Source organism: Leucopleurus acutus, assembly GCF_964270905.1.
Source record: "Leucopleurus acutus genome assembly, chromosome: 13".
In the NCBI taxonomy this organism is placed as follows: Eukaryota; Metazoa; Chordata; class Mammalia; order Artiodactyla; family Delphinidae; genus Leucopleurus; species Leucopleurus acutus.
In genome coordinates this window covers 40,294,062-40,320,217 of record NC_139155.1, presented here as the reverse complement: position 1 = coordinate 40,320,217, position 26,156 = coordinate 40,294,062, and the positions used below count along the sequence as shown (strand labels likewise).

General features: G+C 37.8%; 1 protein-coding gene across 5 annotated transcripts in view; it reads left to right on the top strand.

The window, feature by feature from the left end:
• Window positions 1–26,156, top strand: part of GALNT1 (polypeptide N-acetylgalactosaminyltransferase 1) — a 136,315-nt gene that overhangs the window by 63,155 nt on the left and 47,004 nt on the right. For 4 of the 5 annotated variants that reach the window (XM_082853663.1, XM_082853662.1, XM_082853666.1 and 1 more), the window contains 2 exons: window positions 3,615–3,858; window positions 14,577–14,751. In XM_082853663.1, coding sequence (XP_082709789.1) covers window positions 3,720–3,858; window positions 14,577–14,751 — 314 coding nt within the window. In that variant the 5' untranslated portion in view covers window positions 3,615–3,719. Of the gene's footprint in view, window positions 1–3,362; window positions 3,859–14,576; window positions 14,752–26,156 lie in introns of those variants that run through there. The other variant, XM_082853665.1, reaches the window with a different exon arrangement.

Here is a 26,156-nt window from a genome sequence, read left to right as displayed (position 1 = left end):
TTGTGTGTTTTGAATGTATGAAATAATAATAAATGAATAGGTTTCTTTATAGTTCTGAGAAATAGAGCAAATGGAATATATAATTAGTAAATAAAATAATCTTGATTCTCTTTACAATGTTAGAGGATAAATATCATTTTTTTAAGTCTTTTAGTTTTTCTGGCAGAAATTTCAGCTACAAATTAAAGGAATAGTTCTGTTGAAGGGTCTCATATCTCATACCTCTGCCTGGTCAGTACAGTGCAAAATTAGTCATTCTAGGTGTAGGTGCCTGAGAATTCAGTGTTCTTGGGAGAGGGGAGATAAGCACCTTAACATACTCAGAAGACTGAAGTTTTAGGTGCAAGAGAATGATGCTTCTATTTTCTCCAAAGCTGCTTTTGAGCTGAGACTCTCTTTTTAGGCTTGAAATTTCTGGAGAGCCTTGGCTAGAAGTATATGGAGTAAGAGAAAGTAATTATTTAGCCCTAGAAAATACTGATCAACCTTTGGAAAAACTTGGCATATGACACGTAGGATAGAATCAGAAGTTTACTGTTATAATTGATCACTGTACTTTGACATTAATTCAGATTTTGTACCTTCTAAAATAATTAAGGAGTTACATGCATTTCATATGGAAGGTTTTAATCTATTGTGGTTGAGACAGAAACTCTGAGCTTTTAATAATTTCCAAGATAAATTCTGGTATGTATCACTTGAAGAAATACACAACAGTTTTTCTCCTAAAATTGGAATTGTTTCTTTGAAGGATCCTCACCTCTCCTGTATTTATCTAGGTACAGTAAAATTCATCCTTTTAGGTGTAGTCGTACCAGTCTGGACAAAATGACCGCCGCCACCACAAGCAAGAGATGGAACGTTTTCATCATCACAAGTTCCTTAACGGCCCTTTGAGAGCAGTCCTCTACTTTTCCACAGCCCCTGGCAACCACTGATCTAATTTGTCTCATATAAATGGAATCATACAGTATACAGTATGCAGCCTTTTGTGACTGACCACTTTCACTTAGCATAAAGCTTTTGAGATTCATCAGTATTATTGCGTATATATCAAGAGTTCTTTTTGATTGCTGGATTTCTGGGTAGTAGTATTTCACTGTTTGGTGTACCACAATTTGTTTATCCATTCACCAGGTGATGGACATTTGGATTGTTTCCAGATTTTGATGATTATGGTTAAGCTGCTATAAAGATTTGTGTACAAGCCTTTGTGTAGACGTACGTTTTCCTTTCTCTTAAGTAAATAGCTAGGAATGGAATTGCAGATTCTTGTGGGAAGAAACTGCCAAACTGTCTTCCAGAGAGACTGTACCATTGTGCATTCCACTGGCAATGTATTAGAGGTCCAGTTGCAGCAGTTCCTTGATAGCACTCGGTAGTTTTCTTTTTTCCTTTCACTATTTATATTGGTGCATAGTGGTGTTTCATTTATATTGGTGCATAGTCTTAACTTGCAGTTGCCTAATAGCTAATGATATTGAACATCTTTTCTTGTGCTCTTTTGCCACCTGTATCGCTGTTTTGGTAAAGCAACAGTTCAAACCTTTTGCCCATTGTATTGGATTAGGATTTTTAAAAATTGTATTTGGAGAGTTCTTTATATGGTCTGGATATAAGTAATTATCAGATATGTAATTTGTAAATATTTTCTCCCAATATGTGACTTGTTTTTTATTTTTTTAACTGTCTTTTGAAGAGCAGATTTTAATTATAAAGTCCAACTTATCAGTCTTTTTAAATGATTTGTGCATTTTATTGTTACCATGTAAGGAATCTCTACATAACTCAAGGTCTCAAAGATGTTTGCCTCTTTATCCTCCTTTCTCCCTACACCTCCTGCTTTCTCTGTACTGCTCCCCCAAATACACACACACCCACTGCATTTCATCTTCACTTTTAGAATCTAATTGTGCTGCCTTGGAAAAATTAAATAGGAATGAGTACAGAGTTATAAAGATTTACATTTAAGTGTTCTGGGCTGTAAGCATTGAAAAAATTAACAATCAGCAGATTTTATACAACACAAAACTACATTTGAATCCCAGCTGTTGCACTGGCAGTTAGACTGCTTGCTTTGCCAGTGACCAAAAGAGGTAGCCTTTCATGTAAAGTGGCTTGAAATATATATATATATAATATGTATCTCGCTTCTCTGGAGAGAACTGTTGGTCCATGACACTGTGCATTATAATGCTTTTGCTCTTCCCCTCACCCTAGTCACCACAGATGTCAGTTGTTGCTCACTGCATGTGACAGATATTGAGTAAGTATGATTTTGAGGCAAGAATATGACAGTAGCATCCCTGTTCTCACTGTGCAGTCAGGAAGTGTTGGTTTGATGAAAGGAGGCCAATAGGCAAGAGATCAAAGTACCCAGAGAGATGAACAGAAATAATACTTTACATTTATAAGTATTACTTGGTATTTTGGGGTGCTTTTCAGGTTGCTGTTTAGCCACCTTGTGAATTAGGAAAGAACTATTGTATCTTTTTCATAAATAAACTCTCTGGCCTGCCCTGAATTGTTTAGGTAGAGACATCTCTACTGCCCACCATGGAACATGCTACATAAAACTGCCCTTGTAAGAAGCTGCTATGCTGCCCATCAGCCCAGCCCTTCAGAGCTTCTGCTCATTGGCTTTCACCTGTGCCAAGTGTGTGTTTCCTCCATCCACTCCCCTGAATGCACTTGGCTCATCTATCTCCTGAACAGCAGTGACACAGACCTTTGAGCCTCGGTGTCAGCGGCTCCGTGGGATGGCTCCTTACCTCTCTGAGGTCCCTCGGGCTGCTCCAGAGCTCCCCCAGATGAGTGCCGTATGTGTCAGAAGTGTTTCTGGCCTAGCTATCCCAAAGGACAGTTCCTCCAGTCATTTTCTCATGATATTTGGGGGTGGGGGGGGTGGATAGAAACTAAACATCAGGGAAGTCTGTAAAATTACTGTCAGAGCCAGGACGAGGGCTCAGATCTTTCGATACCCTTTTCTTTTCTGTTATACTTTCCATGAATCTTGTTTTTGAACGGCTGGTGACTAGCATTTTTAGAATGGGATTCAGTTGGGACAGAGGGATAAGAATCATTCCAATTAAACTGCTCTAAAAAAGCTACTAGGAGAACTCATATAAATCCTTGGACTCTGGGAACTGAATGTGAGTGGTTAAAATGGACTGGGAATTACTGGTTTCTTAAACTCCGGTGGCAGTTAATGGCTTAGCTTTTGCTTTAGTGTTTAATACAGCAATTGAATAGAAGGCAGTTAAGCCCCATGTGTTTGATAGATATAAGATAGTAGCTCACTGTTTTAATTTGAATTTTCCTCATTGTAATGAATCGAGCACCTTTTCACTTGTTTATTGGCTATTCAGGTTTCCTTTCTGCAAAGTGCTTGTTTAGTCCTTTACCCATTTTTCTATTGGATTGTGTATATTGATTTGTAGGAGTTATTTGCATGTTCTTGTTACTATTTTTATATATTTTACAAGTATTCTTTCAAGTCGGAATTTAAAACTTATTCTTCATAGTAAAATTTCATATTCATATTGAATTAATCCATTGTTTCTTTTTTAGGTTCTGAATTTTTAAGTTAATCTTTTTTCTTTTTCTTTCTATAGGTTATGAACGTGATTTCTGATGAAACTGGATTGGAATAATTTTCATGATCTTTGTATATTTATATATATATATATTTTAAAATTTTGCATTTGACTTAAAGTGCCATGAGAAAATTTGCATATTGCAAGGTGGTCCTAGCCACCTCCTTGATTTGGGTACTCTTGGATATGTTCCTGCTGCTTTACTTCAGTGAATGCAACAAATGTGATGAAAAAAAAGAGAGAGGACTTCCTGCTGGGGATGGTGAGTGACATTTTATAATAGTGGACCTGTTTTGATATATATGTCACTTGTTTGTACTAATTTGGAAACTATAAAATTTTAACATTTTTAGATTAATAGTAATCCCTGTCTTCCTATATATGATGATCATATTTCCATCAGTTCTCCAGTAGGTTCTTCTAACAGTTAAAAGTATTAAAGTATCCTGTATAGAATTGCTGAATTCAATTTGTGTGTTCAATGTTAAATGTAGTTAATTTTCTGGAAGTTATATTACCAAATACTGTAGGGAATCTCATAGCTGGAACTACCAAAATTGTACAGGAGATTAGTCTAGTGTCATAATGCTGAGTGGAGCGTTAAAATTGCATTATCAAGTATGAGAGAGAGTTCTCCAGCATTCCCATCTCAGTCCTAAGGGAAGAAGTCATTTTAGGTAGATGTGGTCTGGTGAGTTTGTTTTGTTAATGCTGTAGATAGCTCCAGTTAGCACTTTTAGGGAGAGCTTATGAAAAGATCAGGCTATAAAATCTGGGCTGCAGTGAGAACACTGCAGTATCTGATACGGAAAAGGAAGGAAACACAAATATGAAGGACCTAGTTTGGAAGACTGACATTTTTGACAGAGGACACCTGAAAAATTCAGTTTTAGACTCTCTGTGTTTAAACCAAAAAAACAAATGCTGCCTTTCATTTTTTTTTAAACAAAATGAAAATGACTTTGCATTGTGAATCAGTAATTCAGCTGTTCTGCGCTCTGAACTCTCTGTGATTAGTTATAGAATATCTGGCTAAACAGTAATTCTATTTTTAGGAATTATTTGTGAATGATTACTGTTTTATTTGAATATGTAGCCACATTTAAATATCTTGCACTTTTATAATGAAAGCACCTGATCCCTTAAAATTTACAATCTAAAATTATTTATTTGTATTGGTAGGTGTGCCTACTTATTGTAATTTTTACAGATGGGATTGTGTAACCAGTTCTCTTTATTTCATGGGAAATCTGCCTAAAATTAGGCTCAGTTGCTAACACTGGACTTTAGTAATACCTAGGCTAACCCCTGACTTTTTAGTTTTCACCTTCCCCATAATTTTTTTCCTATTAATTTGTTGACTTTCCTGGTTTCCTTTATGGCCCTGCTGTTTAGTAAGTTTGTCGGGTGACAAGAGCTATAACTCTGTCAACATTTAAATCAAATCAAAGGTATTGCCATTCACCAGTAAGAAACTAGCATAATTCTTGTCCCAAATGGAACAGATTAACTTTACCCTCACTCCACCTTAATTCGTTACCATTTATAGTGGGAGCTCATGGTGTTCTGTCTTAAATGCAAAGGCATGAAAAGTAAGAAAGACTGGGACCTCTGTAGTAGGTGAAGACACACTTAGTGAATGTTTTTTAAACTCTGATATGTGCTGGGTAGTGTGCTACGTGCTAGTGACATACACTTCAACAATACAAAAAAGTTCCTCCCTTTGGGGAATCCCAATCCAACAGGAGAGAAAGAATAAGGTAAAATAGTGATATGATAGATAGCATACTAGAGATGTGCATGAGAGCAGGAGGAAGGAACACCGTGGGGCATCTGAGAAGGTGCAGCAAGGAAGTGTAATGCTCAAGCTGTAGTATCAGGGTGAACAGGTGTTTGTTAGGTTTGATGGGTGAGGGGAATACCTTCCAAGCAAAGGAGAGAAGCATGTGCAAGATAAGCAAGTGAGAGACAGAGTTGATGGATAGGAGAATGTGAGGAAAGAGCATGGGACGAAGCTGGGAGGTTAGCAGAGGCCACATCACAGGAGGCCTTTTATGACATGCTAAGGGTTTTGGACTAAATCCTGTAGGTGAGGCATGACATTGAAGGATTTTTTTGGCTGCGTCAGGTCTTAGTTGCGGTATGCGGGATCTTTTGTTGCGGCGCACGGGCTTCTCTCCAGTTGTGGTGTGCAGGCTCCAAGGCACGTGGGCTCTGTAGTTTGTGGCATGCAGGCTCTCTAGTTGAGGCCTGCGAGCTCAGTAGTTGTGGCGTGCGGGTTTAGTTGCCTTGCAGCATGTGGGATCTTAGTTCTCTGACCAGGGATTGAACCCTTGTCGCCTGCATTGTAAGGCAGATTGTTTACCACTGGACCACCAGGGAAGTCCCACTGAAGGATTTTAAACAAGGAAATCAGTAACCTGATGGGATCCAGACTTTCGGAAGGAAGTTTGGTGGTCACGTGGCTGATGTATTAGCTTGGTGTTTAAAAGCCGAAGTTCCTTCGGTTTTTAAATAAAAATAAAAGACACATTTTTCATTTTCACCAAGAGCTTTATTGAACAACATATTCACAGTTTTGTACCACTACCTTCTGCCATTTTTCAGGCAACTTCATAATTCCATCTTCCCAAAATTTTTTATCTTTTTGAGCAAATAACTCTTTCAGGTGCCTTTTACAGTCTTCCAGGGGATTGAAATTTTTTCCATTAAGAGACTTTTGTAAAGACCGAAATAAATGGAAATCTGAAGGTGCAATTGGTGAATATGGCGGGTGAATCAGAACTTCCCAGCCAAGCTGTAAAAGTTTTTGCCTGGTCATCAAAGAAACATGTGGTTTTGCGTTAATCCTGATGGAAAACCATGCATTTTCTTTTAACTAATTCTGGACCCTTTTCGTCGAGTGCTGCTTTCAGTTGGTCTAATTGGGAGCAGTACTTGTTGGAATTAATCATTTGGTTTCTGGAAGGGGCTCATAATAGAGGACTCCCTTCCAATCCCAACATATACACAACATCATCTTCTTTGGATGAAGACCAGCCTTCGGTGTGATTGGTGGTGGTTCATTCACTTGCCCCACGATCTTTTCCATTCCACATTATTGTACAGTATCCACTTTTCATCGCCTGTCACAATTTGTTTTAAAAACGGAACGTTTCGTTACGTTTCAGCAGAGAATCTCATGCGGAAATACGGTCAAGAAGGTTTTTTTTCGCTTAATTTACATGGAACCCAAACATCAAAACGATTTACATAACCAAGCTGGTGCAAATGATTTCAGCGCTTGATTTGGATATTTTGAGTATGTTGGCTGTCTCCCATGTGATATAACATTCATTGTTCTCAATTAATGTCTCGATTTGATCCTTATCAACTTCAACTGGTCTCCCCGACCTTGGAGCATCGTCCAGCAAAAAGTCTCCAGCACAAAACTTCGCAGACCACTTTTGACACGTTCGATCAGTCACAGCACCTTCTTCATACGCTGCACAAATATTTTTTTGTGTTTCAGTTACATTTTTACCTTTCTTGTAATAATAAAGCATAATATGCCAAAAATGTTGCTTTTTTTTCTTGTCTTCAATATTAAAATGGCTACACAAAAATTCACAGATTTTGATAAGTTTTTTTTTTAATGCATGACATATGACAGCTGTCACAATACAGTCTAACAAAAATGTTTCAAATGGGGCTTCCCTGGTGGCGCAGTGGTTGAGAGTCCGCCTGCTGATGCAGGGGACACGGGTTCGTGCCCCGGTCTGGGAAGATCCCACGTGCCGCGGAACGGCTGGGCCTGTGAGCCATGGCCGCTGAGCCTGCGTGTCCGGAGCCTGTGCTCCACAACGGGAGAGGCCACAACAGTGAGAGGCCCAAGTACCACAAAAAAAAAAAATGTTTCAAATGAAGTTAAAGACAACTAAGCACTACTAGAGCCATCGTATGGGAAAAACCAAACAAACTTTTTGGCCAACCCAATACTAGAAGGGAGTGAGACGGCAGAGACTGGTTGTGAGGCCGTTGGGAAGGTTTGGAGAAGTTCTTGGGGCCTACACTAAAATGACACTGGAGATGGAGAGGAAATAAAATATATGAGAAGTTTGTAAATAGTGGCGTTTACATAGCATGGGGAGTCACTGAACATAGGTAATAATGGAAAGTGAAAAGTCTAAGATGACTCTTAGGTCTTCCTCTTTGGATGAATTGATACGAGGTGGGGCCCCCAGAGGCGGAGGGGCTTTGGTGAGAAGGCAGAAGGATGAGTTGCGTTTGGAGCGTTTAACGTTGGGGTGTTGGGAGGGATGTTCTGCAGCAGAGGGTGGCTGAGGTAGAGCATGTGGGCGGCAGTGTGGGCTCCAGCAGTGTGTGGATGTTGGAAGAGACAGGCCAGTGTTGGAGAGGATCATGGAGGGTCAGCAAAGGGAAATAAGGCTTCTGGAAGTCAGAGTAGGGGGAGAAGCCAGAGGGAGTGGGGTCATGGAAATCCAGGAGTGATGTTTGTTCAGAGATTTTACCTGAGATGAAGAAGTTGTTCTGATGTGTTTCCCAGCAGGGGGTTTCTTGTGACCCTAGCAAGTGCCATTTCAGTGCCAGTGAATTTGATATTACTGATGTGTAGCTTATCCTTTTGGGAAACTTCCACACAAAGAGATAGTACAGTAGTTTAAAAGAAAGGAATGGAGCCAAAGTTGGTTTTCTATGAATGTATGTATTTTTTATGTATGTTGAGGGAGAGGTTTAAGGTATAAAGTAATGAAGTAATACTTGAAAGAGCCAATTCTCAGCAGATGAGACAGTGTGGTGTCAACCATAAGAAAAGGATTATCCTTGAAGAGGATTCTAAGGTTAATACAGTTTTGGAAAACCACTAGTAGCATGAGCATCAAGGAAAAGGAGTAGCTTTTATACAAAGTACAGAAGTACAAAGTAAAGGAGAAATGGTGTGAAAGTAACAATGTGGAGCTATGAGAGAGCATCTTACCTCCTGGGAGACAGAGAATGAAAGTTGTTGAGGGTTGTGAGGTTAATGGGCTCTGGGGAAGAGCTGGATTTAAGTCTGGTAGATGGGGCCCCTGTTGAGACAAGACGACGTATTGATAGAAGCTTTATAATGGCCTGGGGGCATCAGGGTGTTGTGTGGGACAGACTGAGAAGGCCGTGAGCAGTGGAAGGATGAGAGAAGCACTGAGCAGTAAGCCAAGAGGTGAGTTAATAGCTGAAGGGAGAGACTTGGAGAGGCCAGTGGCTCCAGATGGGGCCCTAGAGCATCCATTTTTTCAAACTGTGTTCCATGTAGCCTTAAGGCATTGCAGGGAACGAGTGAGGAAATGATTTAGGGAAGGGGGACAATTGATGCTAAGCAAGAACAGTTTGAAAAATCTGCTCTGATGTGAAGTTTCAGTGCAGTGGGCGCTGAGAGGTCTCGAGTAGCATCAGAGGCCTAAGGTTGTTAAGGCTCTCAACATAAGGCTGCTGAGGAATTGTGGTGCCACTGAACAGATCTTTCACTAAAATTGTTGGGAGAGGGTTGATAGGTGATGGCATCAAGGATGTGGACCTTCTTAGTGGAATTAGCAAGTACAGTCAGTGACCTAGAGGAATGTAGGTCTCTTTTGATAGAACACATAAGGTCTCCAGGATATTCGTTTTCTATGGCATTTGAAAAACCAAATCAAAACAAAAAAGCAAAAAAATAATGAGCAGATACAACACTCCAGGGCAGTTGTCTCAGTATTGTAAGGACCTCATTTCTGAACTTCTTTGAACTACTTTACAGTGCCAATTTGGTGAAATTTACCAAATTCTGTTCTTTATACTGTTGTGTGCAAAAAGGTGTCTTATTTTTAAGCAGAATGGATTCGTTATCCTTATGATAATGCTTATAAGGTTATCGTTGATATATTTAGTTTTCTAGGATTCTTACATTTACTTGTTACTTGCCTGCGTCAGGTAACAACAGGCCAGTCTTTGGTGTTTCAGAGGGTTGGTTTTGTTTTGTTTTATTTTATTTTCCTGAGCATTCTCTCTCATAGTTTTATTCTTGTATTTTATACCCCAGACTATCTGAGAATAGCAAAATTCTTCTGTTGCTAGAGAATTAGATTAGATTCCCTTTGAAAAAACACGGTTAGTGTGGGTTATGTCTTGGGAATATTTTTGCAACTCTTCTGCTTTTTAGAATTAACTCATTCATTCAATTTATGGATTTGGATGTTGCATAGACTATTCAATATTTTTACAGATGCAATTTCAAGTAGGAATTAATCCTTTCTGCCAGCACTGTACTTGATTTTCAGATTATTAAAATGTTGATTATTCAAGTTTTCATGTACTTCTGCTAGAATTATTTCAGTTGTCAAACAGTAGGAAAAGTTTGAGAACATATTTTATAGAAGAAACTTCTGATGATTAAAAACTTAAAAATATTGTTAGTAAAGGCTTTCAGAAACTCTTTATTACAGACTTTTAGTGTGCTTAGAGTTTTATTTGAACACATTACAAATGAATATAAAATTGGAATGAGGGTTGAAACTGACAGGTGTTGAGGTAGCAGAGAGTTATCAATGAATTTTGTTATATGCAATAATATTTTGATGTTAAAAAAATCAGGTAATTTGCTTTGTTTATAGAATACATATTATATACACTAAGAAAGCAAAAACATTTCAGTTATCATTGTAAGCCACATGCCAATTTCAGAGATGTTAAAATATGGGAAAAAATATTTTGGAATAAGTGAAATATAGTGCATAAAAATAGTAAAGATAGTTGTATAATAAGGTAAGAAAATTGTTTGGGAGAAATGATTTTAGCCTTTTATCTTCCCCATCTTCCCCAAATGGGTATCATGTAACTTTATACCTCCTTATTCCACTTCCATGAGAAAAATACAAACTAGAAATTTGTAAGATTTATTAAAACACATTCATAGGTATGTCATGTGGTTTGTATATGTGAATTTTATTTGGCGGCATTCAGAGTGAACCTGTAGTTTTTTCGAAAATTAAATTTTCTAAAACATGAAACTTCCGTACATTGTCATGTAAATGAAGTTTAAAGTGCATAATAAAATGTTTGTTCTCACATAATACTTTGGAATAACACCTTAGTCACCCCCTTGTCAAAGTTGATTTGATTTTTAGAAATGATCTGCCTATAAAATTTTATGGCAATGAAAGTTTGTTTTTCAGTTCGGGAAATGATAATATCCAAACCCATTTCATTTGCTTTCAAACAAGTTTCACTGAACTCTTTTTTAATTTACATGAAAGACTGGTAAGTAGAATACAAGGAAAGTTAATGCTTACTGTCTTCTTTGTTAGTTGCTTTTTAGTACTGCAAGTGCATTAGTAGTAAAAATATTCACTAGCTAGTTGCATTTTATCCTGGGATCTTTGCCAAAGAAAATTAGTTTACTGGTTGGTGTAATTCTTCAGGATATTATAATTTCTAAATTAGAGTATTGTGGTGGATTCTGTTAAGTCATGCAGTAGTCATATAACTTTTGATTAATGGCCATTTTAAATGCGGCTCTGAGATCTCACGTGTATCAGTAGGTTAAAGTATATAATATGGGTATTATACCAGATATTTAGATTATTAGTAAGTACCAGGTGACCAAATTTGTAAAATATTGCAGCCAGGAGGATTTTATATGTTGTACAGTTTTGCCCAATTCTTTAAGACCTCAAGGCTAGAGTTTTACTTCACTGTGATGGGGCAGGATTTTAACTTTCTGGTCATAACAGTCTCTTAGGCTGTAAGCAATCAAGTTTATACTTACTGGTTCTTACAGTAATAATTTCTTGAGTGCTCCTTCATGCTCCCCCAATCCTCATGGAAAATTTCCAAACATAAACAAAAGTAGAGAAAAATAGAAAATTGATCTCCCATATACCCATCATCTGGCTTCGACAGTTACCAACTCAAAGCTAGTCTTGTGGCATAGATACATGGATACCTCTTTCTTTTTGTCCTCCCCACCTCCCATTTTTGGTTGTGTTGAAGAAGAAGAAATTGCTTTCTTCGTTTTCTCCAGTTTCCCACAGTCAGGATTTGCATCCCTTTAATGTTTTTTTTTTTATCATTTCCTCTGTCCCCTATATTTCCTGTGAATTGGTAAGTAAGTCCAGAGGCTTGATCAGATTCAGGATCTACCCCACCCTGCCCCCAGCAAAAATATGTTATAGATGGTGTTCTGTATAACTTAATATTCAATTAAAAAACTGAGTAGTGTGAAAATGTTTCCATTTTAACTTTTCTTTAAAGCATCATCTTATGCTAAAATAGGGCACAGGTAACTGAAGGATATTTATAATCAGGGCCACTAGATGTCTCCCACCTACTCTTCAGGTTATCTGTGCCATGCAGATAAAATAACTGTTACCTCTAGAACTCCGCTGCTTCATACTGACCCCTGAATGTCCCAACCCCCAAATCTGTTAATTACTCTTTATTTTCAGAGACGGGTAAGTAAGAATTGACTCTGAGAGTTTTATAATATATGATTTTTAAAGTTTTAAAAGCTTATATAGGCATTATACTTCTGTACTTACAGTTTTTATTACACTTGGCATTGAAAATTTTTGTCACTGAGAATTTTTTAATTCTTATATTTAAAGAGCTTACTTGACAAAAATTAGTCGGGATTTGTTTTTAAAAATTGTATTATAGGGCTTCCCTGGTGGCACAGTGGTTGAGAGTCCGCCTGCCGATGCAGGGGACATGGGTTCGTGCCCCGGTCCGGGAAGATCCCACATGCCACGGAGCGGCTGGGCCCGTGAGCCATGGCCGCTGAGCCTGTGTGTCCGGAGCCTGTGCTCCACAACGGGAGAGGCCACAACAGAGGCCTGCGTAAAGCAAAAAAAAAAAAAAAAAAAAAAAAAAATTGTATTATAAGAGTTTCCTATAATTTATTTCCTAATATTTTAACTTTTTTCCTGGAATCACAGTTCATTGTGAGAATGGGGAAAGTTATTATCCACCATTTTTTTCCTTGATAGTCCTCTAGAATAGATTTTATATTCTAGACAGAGTTTTTGAAGACACAGTGAATAATATTCTGCAGCTCTGGTATTGGTAGGTTGCTTTGTACCCCATCTGAACAGTCATCCTGTAGGTCAGCTTTACCAACTAGAGCTGTTCTTGGGCAGATGAAGCTTGGCTGAAATGAGCTGGTTTGTCTACTGCCTTGATGTCTTCATTTTTGTCCAGAGACTTTCGGGGATGCCTAAAAAACAAACTGTAGGAGAATAAAACTTTCAGCTTTAAAAATAAACAGGTAATGTACAAAACAGATATTTTCATCCCATTCTTATCCTCACCTCATTTTCTACCCATCCCTCTTAGATGGGAAGTTTAACAATTTTTTTTCGAATTTAATATATTCTAGAACATATTTTTCTTGGAACACTTTTCAGCATCTCAAAAGCATATAGCAAGAACAAGATTTGGGAATTGCTGATCAGGAATATTATTCTTTTTACTAATATAGCCGGTCCTCCATATCCGTGGGTTATACAGAGGCCTGACCATACCACACCTTTTTATATAAGGAACTTGTGCATCTGTGGATTTTGGTATCTGCAGGGCAGGGTGAGGGGGGTGTCTTGGAACCAGTCCCCCATGGATACTGAGGGACAACTGTATATTACGAGATAACATTACTTCTGATTAGAATTATATTTCTTTTTTTTTCATTAATAAGGTTATTTACTAGATATATTTCAAATATGTAATCTACATATATGGAATACATAATTTTAACACATTCCACTTAGCATTTTTAAAAATGAAGCATTTTTCTAGCCCACAAAGGAAATGTTAATACCTTTCAAAAGGTAGGAAGTTTAAGCCACATGAGGGTAGAGAACATGTAATGTCTTGTCGGCACTGATCTCAGTGCCTGGCACAGTGGCTGCTATGATGTAGGTGCTCATTAAATATTTATTGTTGGAAGGCTGTATTTTGTCACAAGTGCAATAAAATAAAAAAGTTTACAATGAATGTTTGAACAAATAAAAAGCTCAAAGCATAAAAGAAAGTCAAAATAAAAGAAATTCTCAAGAATTATATTTCTTGATGCTCCACCTTGCATAATGCTTATTATAATGTCTACTATTGTCAATTCTAGGATTTCATTTTGACTTATTTTGAATAACACTTTTACTCACATATTAATTTAGCATATGGTTATAAAATGCCTGTAAAACAGTGCTAAACTCCACAGAAGGTACATGAATGAACAAAAAACTCCAGCTAAAAAAGAGATCATAATCTAGTTAGGGGAGGGTGTCATAGGCAGGTTTAGCGATCATAATAAGAGAGAACTATTGATTAGAGACATAGAGCCCTGGATGTATGTAGTAGTCAAGAGTAGTAAATGGTCACTCTAGAGAGATGCAGAAAAGCTGCAGGAGAGAAGCTGTTTTAGCTGGGCCTTGAAGGACAAGTGTGAGTTTGGTATTGCAGAGGTAGAGGTAGGAAGGAGAAGACAAGGGAGGGGCCAGTGTGAGCAAAGGCATCAACGCAAGAAGACATGAGGCACATGGAGGAAAGTAGTGGGTGCTGTTGGACTGGAGGATGAGGATCCGGGGGGTGGGCGGTGGAGACCCCAGCAAGTGGTGGGTTTGGGAAGTTAGATTAAATTTCCTATTAAAGAGATTGGCCTCTAGGAGACCATGAGAATAACACAATGAAGGCTATGCTTTAGGGAGATTAATGTGGTAACGATATCCGAGATGGGAGTGCCAAGGCCATGAAGTGATTCAGGTGAGTGGTGCAAAGTGAGGAGGTCTTGAGTCAGGACGAGGTGTGGAAGCGGAGGAAAAGGCGGCCCCTAGGCCGTGTCTCAGACTGGGAGAGGATGGGCTCAGAAATGGCTCTGGTTGTTGAGGACATAGTTTAAACTCAAATGTTATTAAACAGAAACATGAATCAATTGTTATACAATTAATGTTAGTTAAGTTTCCTCCTTATTCTTAGTTCTAGAGCCAGTACAAAAGCCTCATGAAGGTCCTGGAGAAATGGGGAAACCAGTCGTCATTCCTAAAGAGGATCAAGAAAAGATGAAAGAGATGTTTAAAATCAATCAGTTCAATTTAATGGCAAGTGAGATGATTGCACTCAACAGATCTTTACCAGATGTTAGGTTAGAAGGGTAAGTACCTAGTGTGGTCCTAATAGTATTTAATATGAATGAAAAGTATGTTATGAATTCCCAATAAATTGCACTTTAGTGTTGACTCTTCTTAAAGTGATTGTTACATCACTAAGTTACTACTTACCCCCCCACTTAAATAATTAAATGCTGATAAAATAATACCTCAAGTTCTAGTGATCATTGGGACTATATATTTCAGGCTTTGGAAGATAATTGTTTATCTTGATAGATTAGTAGGGATTTTAAATTTCATTAACAAAACATTTATGTAGTTAATTTTTTAATTTGAATTTTATTTTATTTTTTTTATACAGCAGGTTCTTATTAGTTATCTGTTTTATACATATTAGTGTATACATGTCAGTCGCAATCTCCCAGTTCATTTCACCCACCCACCCCCACCACTTTCCCCCCTTGGTGTATATAATTAATTTTTTACAAGATTCTTTTAAGTTGTGTGTAACTTAAAACGGTGAAGTATACAGTCATAAGCATACAGATTACTGAATTTTTACATATGTATGTACCTGTCTAACCATCATCCAAATCAACTTATAGAACATTTCCATCACCCCTGAAAGATCTCTTGTGTTCCTTTCCAGTCAATACTCCCACCCCCAGGGGCAGCCATTGTTTTGATCTCTAAACATAGATTAGCTTTGTCTTTCTTTGAACTGTTTATAAATGGACCCATACTGTTTATATTCTTTGGTGTCTCTGAGATCCATATTGTTGCATGTATCAGAAACTTACTCTTGTCCATTGCAGTGTTGTGGTTTGTTATGTGAATATACCATAGTTTATTTACATGTTGATAGATATTTGTGTTGTTTCCACTTATTGACTATTGTGAATAAAGGCTATGGTGACATTTCTATGCACATTTTAGGAAGACTTAAGCTCTCATTTCTATTTGGTGTACGTATTGGGGAAAGAAATAGGGTATACACTTAAGTAGCTTTAGCACGTGCTGCCAAACATTTTTCCAAGATGGTTGTAGCAACTTACACTCCTACCAGCAATATAAGGCCCAGTTGTGCCATACGAAGAAGGTAATACAAGGTATCTGGACTAGAGGACAACAGGCCCAGTTAAAAGCAAGGGAACTGTACAGAGAAAGGTAGATCAAGTGAACATATACATTCTAGCTGTTGAGACCCCCTAGCCACCTTGCTTTCTGGGGCTCCCATTAATGCCAGCAGCCAGGCTTTATCCCTCCAGGCAGGAGATTGGAAGATCTTTATCAGCAGAATTGGACTAGCCGTAGAGAAAAGCAAAACAACTGCAAACACTGACATCAGAGATTCTCCAACTTAATAGCATAGCCTGATCACTCCAGTGGAGTATACTCATAGTCAGTAAGCCTCACTTAAATATTCAAAGCTTATATTCAGTTTTTTGGCCTTCCATTTTTAGTAGTAGATGACCAAGGAATACTAGACATCGCAGGAAACCCTCAAACATGTAAAGTATAATTCAAAACTTTAAGCAACTTGGAGGAAGCAAAGCCTGACTATTCAGGGGGAAGAAAACTTAAAAAGAAATAATTAGTAATCCCAATGAAATAAGAAAACATATTACAACCATAAAACAAGAATAGGATACCATTCAAAAGATAGACTGAGAGGGCTTCCCTGGTGGCATAGTGGTTGAGAGTCCGCCTGCCGATGCAGGGGACACGGGTTCGTGCCCCGGTCCGGGAAGATCCCACATGCCGCGGAGCGCCTGGGCCCGTGAGCCATGGCCGCTGAGCCTGCGCGTCCAGAGCCTGTGCTCCGCAACGGGAGAGGCCACAGCAGTGAGAGGCCCGCGTACTGCAAAAAAAAAAAAAAAAAGACTGAGAGAACCAAAAAGAGCTTTTGAGAATTAAAACAAAACAAAACTCAATAGCAGGTTGGGAGGAAATCTTCCATAAAAATAGATCAAAGAGATGGACAATAGTAAAATCTTATGAAATTGAATTGACTGTCAATGAGGACCAATATTTGATTAATAGGAGTCTCAAAGAGAACAACAAAAAAGGTGAGGAGAGGGATAGGCAGGTGGGAAGGAGAAAATTTATCCACCAGATTTTCCAGAACTGGACTGTACAGGTTTTGGATTGAAAGACCATTAAGTTTTCAGGACAATAGATGAAAACAGACTGCACCCCCAAGGCATTGTGATTTTCAGAACACTGGCAATCATTCCCTGAAAAAGACCTCTTATAAGTTTCTCTTGAGAAGAAAGCAGATCACAATCAAAGGATTATTTATCAGAATATCTTCAAACTTCTCAGCAGCAACTCTGGAAACAAAGGAGCAAAATTCTAAAGGAAAATAACTTCCAACCTAGAATTCTGTATGCATCCAAATTAACAATAAAGTGCACAGGTTAAATAAGGACATTTTGGGAATGCAAGGTCTCAACACATTGAACTGCCACCACATATCTTTTCTTGGGAAGTTACTGTCTTGTGCTCCACCAAAAGAGGACTTAAATCAAGGAAAAGGTTGACACAGGATGTAGAAGACGGGAGATCTGATATGCGAGAGATGGTGGGAATCTCTGGAAGATGGTGTAAGGACAGCCATGGGTGAGAGTTGTGCAGGCAGAGAGGCAGCCAGCCCAGGTGGGAGCAGCTCAGAAAATGCTCACCAGGAGAGACTTCAAGGAGATGTAGAAGTCATACCTGATAAGGCTGGATGTCTTGGAGGGATTTAGACAATTGATGGAGAATTTGGGATTGAATTAGTAATAAGTACATAGAAAACCATCGCAAGAAAAAAATTAAACAATCATTAAATCCAGGGAAAATTTTTTAAAGTCGTTCAGAGAAGGCAAAAGTAATCATAGTTTATTACATGGCACAGCTATGAATAAGTCATAATAAGGTAACCATTGAATATTGTGCATGTAAAAATTAAACTGAGGGGGTATAGAATATTCATCCAGCAAATTGGTTAAGTGGACATCAGTCAAGAGAAGCTTCATTGTAAACTTAGATTTTCACAAACTGTGTACTTTCCTGAGTAATTTAAGAATTATTGAAGAAAGCTAGACTCCTCAGGGAAGTCTCAGTTAAATTCAGTGATGTCTCCATTAAAAAGAACCTTAACTATTATTGTTTATAGTAGAGTTGTTTTTGCGCTTTTAATAATTCCACTAAATACATCACCACTCTCAACACATTTTATTGTTTATTTTTTAAAATCTTTTACATGGTTCTTGAAGATGCTTTTACTAATGAGTAGCTTATAAGTATATTAAATATATTATAAACACTAGTTTTTGCACAGTGAACAACTTCATGATATAAAGATCAGTGTTTAAATGGTGTGATACGTGTGCTTGTGCACCAAATTTTGGGCTTGATGAGGACTTCTCAGACTTGAAAAAATCCTGCTTTGTGCTGGATTGCTAGTCCAGCTGCTAATACGCAGTCCTTCTGGCCAACCATTGGGTCTCTGGGATAGGGCTGCTTAATGGGGTGGCACAAAGTCACTACTACCACTGAATAGCCATTTTTTGCCTTCTTGTTCCATTTCTGTGCTTTTATCCTTTTATTAAAAAAGTTTTGAAAAACTTTTTATTATGGAAATTTTCAAATATATACAAAAATAGAGATAATAGTCTGAACCCTAATGTATTCATCACCTTGCTTCAACAGTTCCTAAAAGTTCTCTTTTATACCCTCTAAGATGTCCTGCAACAATCTCCTTCTCCTGGTATTTACACTTCTGTGTGGTCTCTTCCTATGTTGTGCTAGGGTTGGTCTGTATGGCCAGCAGTACAAGTGATGGAGTGTCATTTTCAGGACTGGGTTATAAACTACACTGTCGTTTCCAATTTGGTCTTTTATTCTCACTTGGATCATTGACTCTGGGGTAAGCCAGCTGATGTGACAGGAATGGCCCTGTGGAGAAACCCACATGGTTTGTGGATTTTGGGGATCAACCAGGTGAGTGAGATTAGAAGCAGATTTCCCAACCTCAGGCAAAGACCTAACCATTTGCAAATATTACATTATTTGTCTCTGAAAGATAGGACTCATAGAACAAAAAAAAGGAAAGGGAAAAATCATGATACCGTTTTTCATACCTAAAAAACGTCTTAACAGTGATTCCTTGATAACATGAAATATCCAGTTAAATTTCCCTAGTTATGTCCTATATTTTCCTTTTTTAAGAGTGTTTGTATCGGGATGCAAATAAGGTGCACACATTGCAACTGGTAGGTATCTATCTCAAGTGTCTCTTAGTCTGTAGGTTCCGTCTTCTTTTTTCCCTTACAGTTTATTATTTGAATACGAGGTAGAGCGTCTTATATCTTTCCTGAGTCTGCATTTTGCTGATTGCTGGTGCCATTGATTGTGTTCTGTTTCCTCTCTTCCCTGTAGATTGGTAGGTTAAAGGCGTTTTGTACCAATATCCTTGAAGTCAAGTAAGTTGTGACCTATTAGACAGGCCTATTATATGTCCCATCAGTCTGTTTTCTATCATTGAAACTCCTATTAGCCAGGCATTGGACTGCTTGCATTTATTCTCTTAGTCCCTTTTATTTTTATCTTTTCTCATGTTTCTGTTCTACTTCCAGGGAGAAATGCTAGGCTACCTTTCAGCTATTCTTTTGAATTTTTTATTTGTTAAATTTTTAATTACTAAGTCGTTACTGTTGTTTTCTGAATTAAAGATACAGACACAAAACCCTGCAACTTAACTTTTTTATTCACAGAAATATTTGTGAGATGTTTAGTATGTAACATTTTAATCTTTCTAGTTTTTAAAGTAATTTTAACTTTGGTTTACAAAATTATCAGTCCCATGAGGCAGGCTGCTGTTAAGTACCTCAGAGAGATTGCTGTAGCCCAGGACAATTGAGTCAGGTTTGAATCCAGGTCTTCTGACATTTAATTCCCTTCTTTCTCTGCCTAATTGCTAAAGGGTTTTTTTTCTCATTTTCTTAACTATTACTTTTAATGTTAGATGAAATTCTGGAAACAGATTAAAATCATGTATTTAGTAGAATTCTGCTTATTTTCTCATGTTAGATAAGCTTCTCTAGATGATTTGGGTAAACTTCTGGGAGTTGCTCTGCTTATAATTTTTAAGACTTAACAGTTTTATAATCTTTTAGGTGTTTTCAGTAACGTTATAATTCTGTAAATAGTAATTGGTAGTTCTAAGGCTAATATGTATTTTGTTTCCGTTAAATACAATTTTGAAAACAATATTCTAACATAAATTTTACTCTTTGTATCTGTATTTATCCTCTTATAGTATGATTTCTACCGGCTTCATGAAATGTAAATTTGTTATACAAGTTTAGTGAGTTCCCTGATTTTTTGTTTTATCTGTTGCCTCAAAGACACACGTGATAATTAGCAGTTTAAAAATATGCCTTAAAATATTTATCTTGAAGTATTTTTTCTTTTGTGGTTTTTTTTTTGGCTGCTTCGGTTGCTGTGGGTGGGCATTCTTTAGTTGTGGCTAGCGGGGGCTACTCTTCATCGTGGTGCGCGGCCTTCTCATTGCGGTGGCTTCTCTTGTTGCGGAGCATGGGCTCTAAGCGCGAGGGCTCAGTAGTTGTGGCTCGCGGGCTCTAGAGCGCAGGCTCAGTAGTTGTGGCGCATGGGCTTAGTTGCTCTGCGGCATGTGGGATCTTCCCAGACTGGGGATCGAATCCGTGTCCCCTACATTGGCAGGCGGATTCTTAACTACTGCGCCACCAGGGAAGCCCTCTTTTGCATTTTCCATCTTTCACTAGTGATCTCTCAGAAATTTTATTCTTTGGAAAACGTAGCTTTCTCTTTTCCTTATTTTAGCTATTAATTTTTTTGAATGAAATAGTCTAAACATTCAGAAAGCTATAGGAGATAACAAAGTTTTGTATCAAACACTAACTTTATTGAATTTTAACAAGTTGCCATATTCTCTTCATATTTTGTTTTTAAAGCTTTACAGCTACTGTTGAAACCATTTGTGTACCCCTCCCCAGTTGTATTCCATTCCTCTCTAACCATAGGTCTGATTTTTTGCATTTATCATTACTCTGCATGTTTATCTATCTATCTATTATCTATCTACCTAAATAATATATAGTTTCATATTTTTAACAACAAATTCTAGCATAGCATACGCACATATTCTTCTGCAACTTTAAAATTGTTCAAGCATTGATTTTGAAATTTGACCATATCATTACATGTAGTTCTAGGTCATTCATTTTAACTGCTTTGTAGAAGTCCATTGTGGGAATATACACCATAATTTATCTATTTTGCTTTTGCTTAGATGTATATACTTTACAGTTACAGAATGTCTATAAATATTCTGTTTAAACAAGCATGTATTCTCTTGTACAGATGTAACAGTTTTCTGTGGAACAGTGCTTTCCAAATTGTAGGTTATGACCCGTTAGTCATTAATGGATCATGAGATCAATTTAGAAGACCTTAGGCCTGAAGTTTTTTTTTTATGGTATTTCATACACAATGTGAATACCTGTTAGCATTTTAATTAGTGAAATAGAAGATATCGGAGTGTATCTCATGTAATAAAAGTTTTTTTTCATTAATCATTGTTTCAGAATGTATGTTTTAGGGTGACTTAAAATGTATTTGTTACCATGTGTTATGGTCAGTTGCACAGAGATGCGAAATAATCGTGTTGAGAGGAATGCACTTTTTAATTTCATTTGATGTTTTTAAAAATTGCTCCCACTGTGGTTTCACCAGTTTACATTTTCCAGCTGCAGTGGATGAGAGATTACATTGCTCTGCATATTCATGCAGAGGATAGTAGTGGCATGAGTGAGATATAATAGTGGCATGGAAGAGGCTGGCACAGGTGAAGTTTTCAAATTCTGATTGTATGTTTAAGATGGAAGCTCTCAGAATGCTGACAGGTTGGATGTGGAGTAAAAGAAAAAAGGAAAAGTTAAGAATTTAGGCCTGATTAGCTATCTGAATTAAAGTGATACTTGCCAAGATGGAAAGGAGAGTAGAAATATGGGAATAGAAATCAAGAATTGTTAGCACATATTTATAAAATCCTGGAGTTCAGGGGAGGGGTTGAAGCTGGAGTCATTAAGGGATAAGAGAATTTAAAGTCACGGGACTGGTTGACAGCCACTGAAGTGGATGAGGTGAAAAAGGGGTTAGGGAGCTAATGTTCCAGCCTTCGAAGATTGAGAACAGGAGGAAGATCTAGCAAGAGGCTGAGGAGAGGTGAGGTAATGTTTCAAGGGGGAAGTAGCCAGCTGTGTTAAATGCTGCTGAGAGGCTAAGTTGAGATCTCTAAACTGACCGACGGTTTCAGTTTGTGGAGAGGCTGTTGGACAGGATTGTTTCTGTGGAGTGATAGGCAGTGAAACCGTGGCTTAGAAGAATGGGGAGACTTTCCATTTCTGTAATGGTGGCCTTGGTGATCTGGACCAACTCTCCAGATGAGAACATCTAGAGAGTTAGAAAAATCACCCTCTTGAAAACATCCAGAGGTTAGAAAGCACAGCTTAGAAGGTAGTGAAAAATTACAGAGCCAACATCTGGGAGAAGATGGAAACCCAGAGAAATGAGCATAGAATTTGGAGGCTACTTTTTATCTAGAGGCATCTGCTGAATCCAAAAGGTATACACTGAGAAACTAAATAGTGCTTTTGACAGGAAAGAAAAGATATTGGGAGCAAGAGGGACTTAATGAGGTGCTGGCCGTGTTCTATTTCTTCACCTGAGTCATGATTACATGAGCATTTGCTTGTGATATCTCATTGGCTCTAAATTTATGTTTTTTGCACTCTGTTATGCTTCCCATAAAATCAACTTGAAAAAAGAGTGGGAGAAACAAAGTGGGAGGGAAGCAGTGGAGACAGCAAGTATAGCAGTGCTTTTGAGGTGTAATTGTTGGAAAAAGAGAAATGGGGCAGTTAGCTGGGGAGATTGTGCAATCAAGGGAGACATTTTCTTTTTCTTCTGTAATATGGCATATAGTACAGTATGGTTGTATGTTGATAGAAATGATCCCATTGAGGGCAAGTTTGAGAGGGGAGTGTTATGGCAAGAGCATTCAACTTGAGCAGGTGAGAAGGAATGTAGTTGGCTTCAGACAGGAACAGGGATAATGCAGACATTGTATAATGGGGAAAAGGCACAATGTTTATGATCACAGATGTCTACAGGATGGTCAGTGTGTTGATGGGAGTATGGAAATCCTCATCTGATGGCTTTTTTCAGTGAAATTAGAAACAAGGTTAACACCTGTGAGTGAGGAGGGTAAGAAAGGTATTGGGAATCTCAGGAGATGTGGAACAGTTTGCAGGGGTTAACTAGGACATGTAGTGGGAACACTGGATAGCGCTGAGAGCCTCCTTGAGGTTTGTGTTTGTAAATTGAAAATGAGACCATTCAGCATGCTCATACGTTTTCTTTAGCCATATTCAGCAGCCCTAGTGCAGATGCAGAATCAGCAGAAAGTTGGATTTAGCTATTGGGATATTGCCAAGTGAGTGAGATAGAATAGGGAGATACAAGACAGTGATTATAATAAAGAGTCCTGGAAAACATTCAGAGGGTCACAGAAAGTAAAAGGATGGAAGGGTCTGGATTTGAGATCCCAATGAAGAAAACTAAGGATCTGGGATTATTGGAGTAACTGAGTGGGAACAAGCCAGGATGTCAGGGGGAGGGAGTGGCGATGGGAGGTGGAAGGAGCAATGGTGACCAGAGATTGGGATGCTTAAAAAGGAGATTATCAGTAATGATGTGGTCTAAGGGTATAGCATGAAAGTAAGTGGATGAGATATGCTGGAGGAGAGCAGAGCAGAGCAAAGATCTGAGAGGCCAAGTGTTGATAAATCGACTGCATGGAAACTAAAATGACTGATAATGTGATGACAAGACTAGTGATGGAATTGGTAGGGAAGGTGACAGATGACTGTACCAAGGATGGGTTGGCAACTTCTGATAGCACCTTCTTTAAAGGACCTGAGGCTTCTTAGGGAAGAGGGAGAAACGTAAGTCTTAAAATAGCGATGAGGAACAAGGGAGGTACTTGACCCCACTTCCAGACTCAGTGGTGCAAGGGATGTTGAAGAAAAGCTAGCCTTCTCTTGAAAGACCACTCAGAAGGCAGTATTCTTGGTGATATTTTAATTAGTGTAGAATATGAAGGGAATATTCAGAGAATAGATTGTGAATATTCGGGAACTTTGCTAATGACAGTAACCATGAATTCCAGAGAGCACAGTGGAAAGGTTTAGCGATTATGAGCTTTAGTTAGCCAAATCGCAATTAGAATTTGGGTAATTCACGATGACTTGGAAGGCTTGGGTTTTTTGTTATTTGTTCATAGCATTATCTTCAGTACCTAATGCTTTTAAAACATTTTCACTAGATCTGTAATTATGTGTCTATTCTCTAATACTGTTTGTTTCTTTTCTCTTTTTTCCTTAGGCAGTCTTGCTAGTGGTTTGTAGTTTTTAAGTTTTAAAAGAGGAGTAGCTTTTCGTTTTGTTTATTCAGTTTTTTAAAACTTGTTTCCTATGTAATTATCTTCTATTTTGTGTTTAATCTGTTTTCTCACTTGCTTAGTTAAATGCTTAACCTGTTAATTTAAAATATTTTTGTTTTCTAATGAATTCACTAAAGACTCTAAATTTACATCTGTGAATCATGTCAGTGTACCCTGCTAGTTTTATATGTAGTACTTTCATCCTAATTCATTTACAAGTAGTTTGTAATTTCCATTTGATTTCTATTCAACCCAGGATGACTTAGAAGTAAAGTTTAAAATTTCTATGTACATTTCTTTTTGCCTTTTGATTTTCTCATTTTTGTTATTGATTCCTAGATTAATGATCAGTAAAGATTATCTTTTTGAAATGTGTTGAAACCTTTGTGATCTAGAAAGTGTGCAGGGTTTTTTAAATGTTTCCTCTGCAGTTGAAAATAACATGGTCTGGTTGCCTGTTACTTTTGTTTTTTTCTGTTTTAGTGTGCATACTCTATTAGATTCTGATTAAGTTGTATAAAAAAAGAACTCCCACTATGATCGTGGATTTGACAATTTCCCTAACTCATTCTGTTAGTTTATTTTTCAAGGCTGAATCGTTGGATACATTTAAGACAATTTACTGTGTGTGTGTGTGTGTGCACGCACGCGTGTATGTGTGTTTTTTAAACTCAGTGTTCGCGTATCTTTATTGACTTTCTTCCTCCTGATTTTGATATTGTTACATCACTTTTAGTCTAACATTTTCCTGGTATGTCTTCTTTCTTTTTCTGTTTTTTTACTTTGAGGCATCTGTATGATTTTTGTTTTAGGTATATCTCTAAATGGCTGAATTTTATATTTTTAAATCATATAATCTTTGTTTTTAATAGTTGAGTTTGATGCATGTATATTTATTGTGACTATTGATATATTTAGACTTATTTCTTTTAGGTTGAACCATATGAAATTGATATTCATTTTTGACCTATGAAAATGACAGCTTTATAAAGTTCCATCTAAATAAATCTTGTTGTTCACCATCATTTTTTTTCTTCCTTTCCTGCATTGCTAATTGATAACAGTTTTAGTATTCATGTTTTTCTCTCTCTTGGTTTGGAAACTTCACATTTTATTTTTATTCCTTTAGTGGTGAGATCTGGGCACATTGTAATGTCTGTCAAGGTGTGAATTCATCTACATGCTCAGTGTACATAGTGTACTTTTGATCTGAGCATTCATGTTCTTCACTTCCAGAACATTTCTAGTTGTAATCTCAGATTTTGCTGTGTCACCATTCCCTCTGGTCTGTTCTTCTGGAACTGCTCGTGTGCATATACCAGAGCTTCTTAATGTATACTCTTATTTTTTCTCCTTTTTTGAATTGTATCTAGGTGAATTTCTCATTAATGTCTTGATGCTGGCAAAGTCTGGATCTGCCATTATTGGCTGTGTGGCTTTGGACAAGTTACTTCACCTTTCTGTACCTCAAGATCCTTATCTGTACAATCTGGACAGTAATAAGAGCTGCTGGGAGGCTCTGTAGTGCTTTGAATACTCACTGTCCTAGGATGTAGAGAAGGCCTCTGTTCAGGGAGAAGGAGCTCCTGGTCCCAGTGTAGTTCTCAGGAGAAGCTTACTCCAGGCATGATTTTCCATCCTCACTCACCACTTTTGAAGTGTATTCACAATGAAATGTGAAATGAGAACTATCAGCCTATATTTAAATACCCCTACATTGAGATGCATGAAACTGGCCAGCAGGTGGTTTTCAGACCGATTCCCAGAGGCAGAAGGAGGAGTAGTGTGGGACAGCCCCTAGAGAGCAGCTTTTTCACCCCCTTATCTGAATCCAGAAAAGCCTTGGTTGTTCTAAGCTGTAGGGTTAACTGGTAGTGTAGCTGGAGTGTCCAGATCACCCTGTGTGAGAACCTTTAC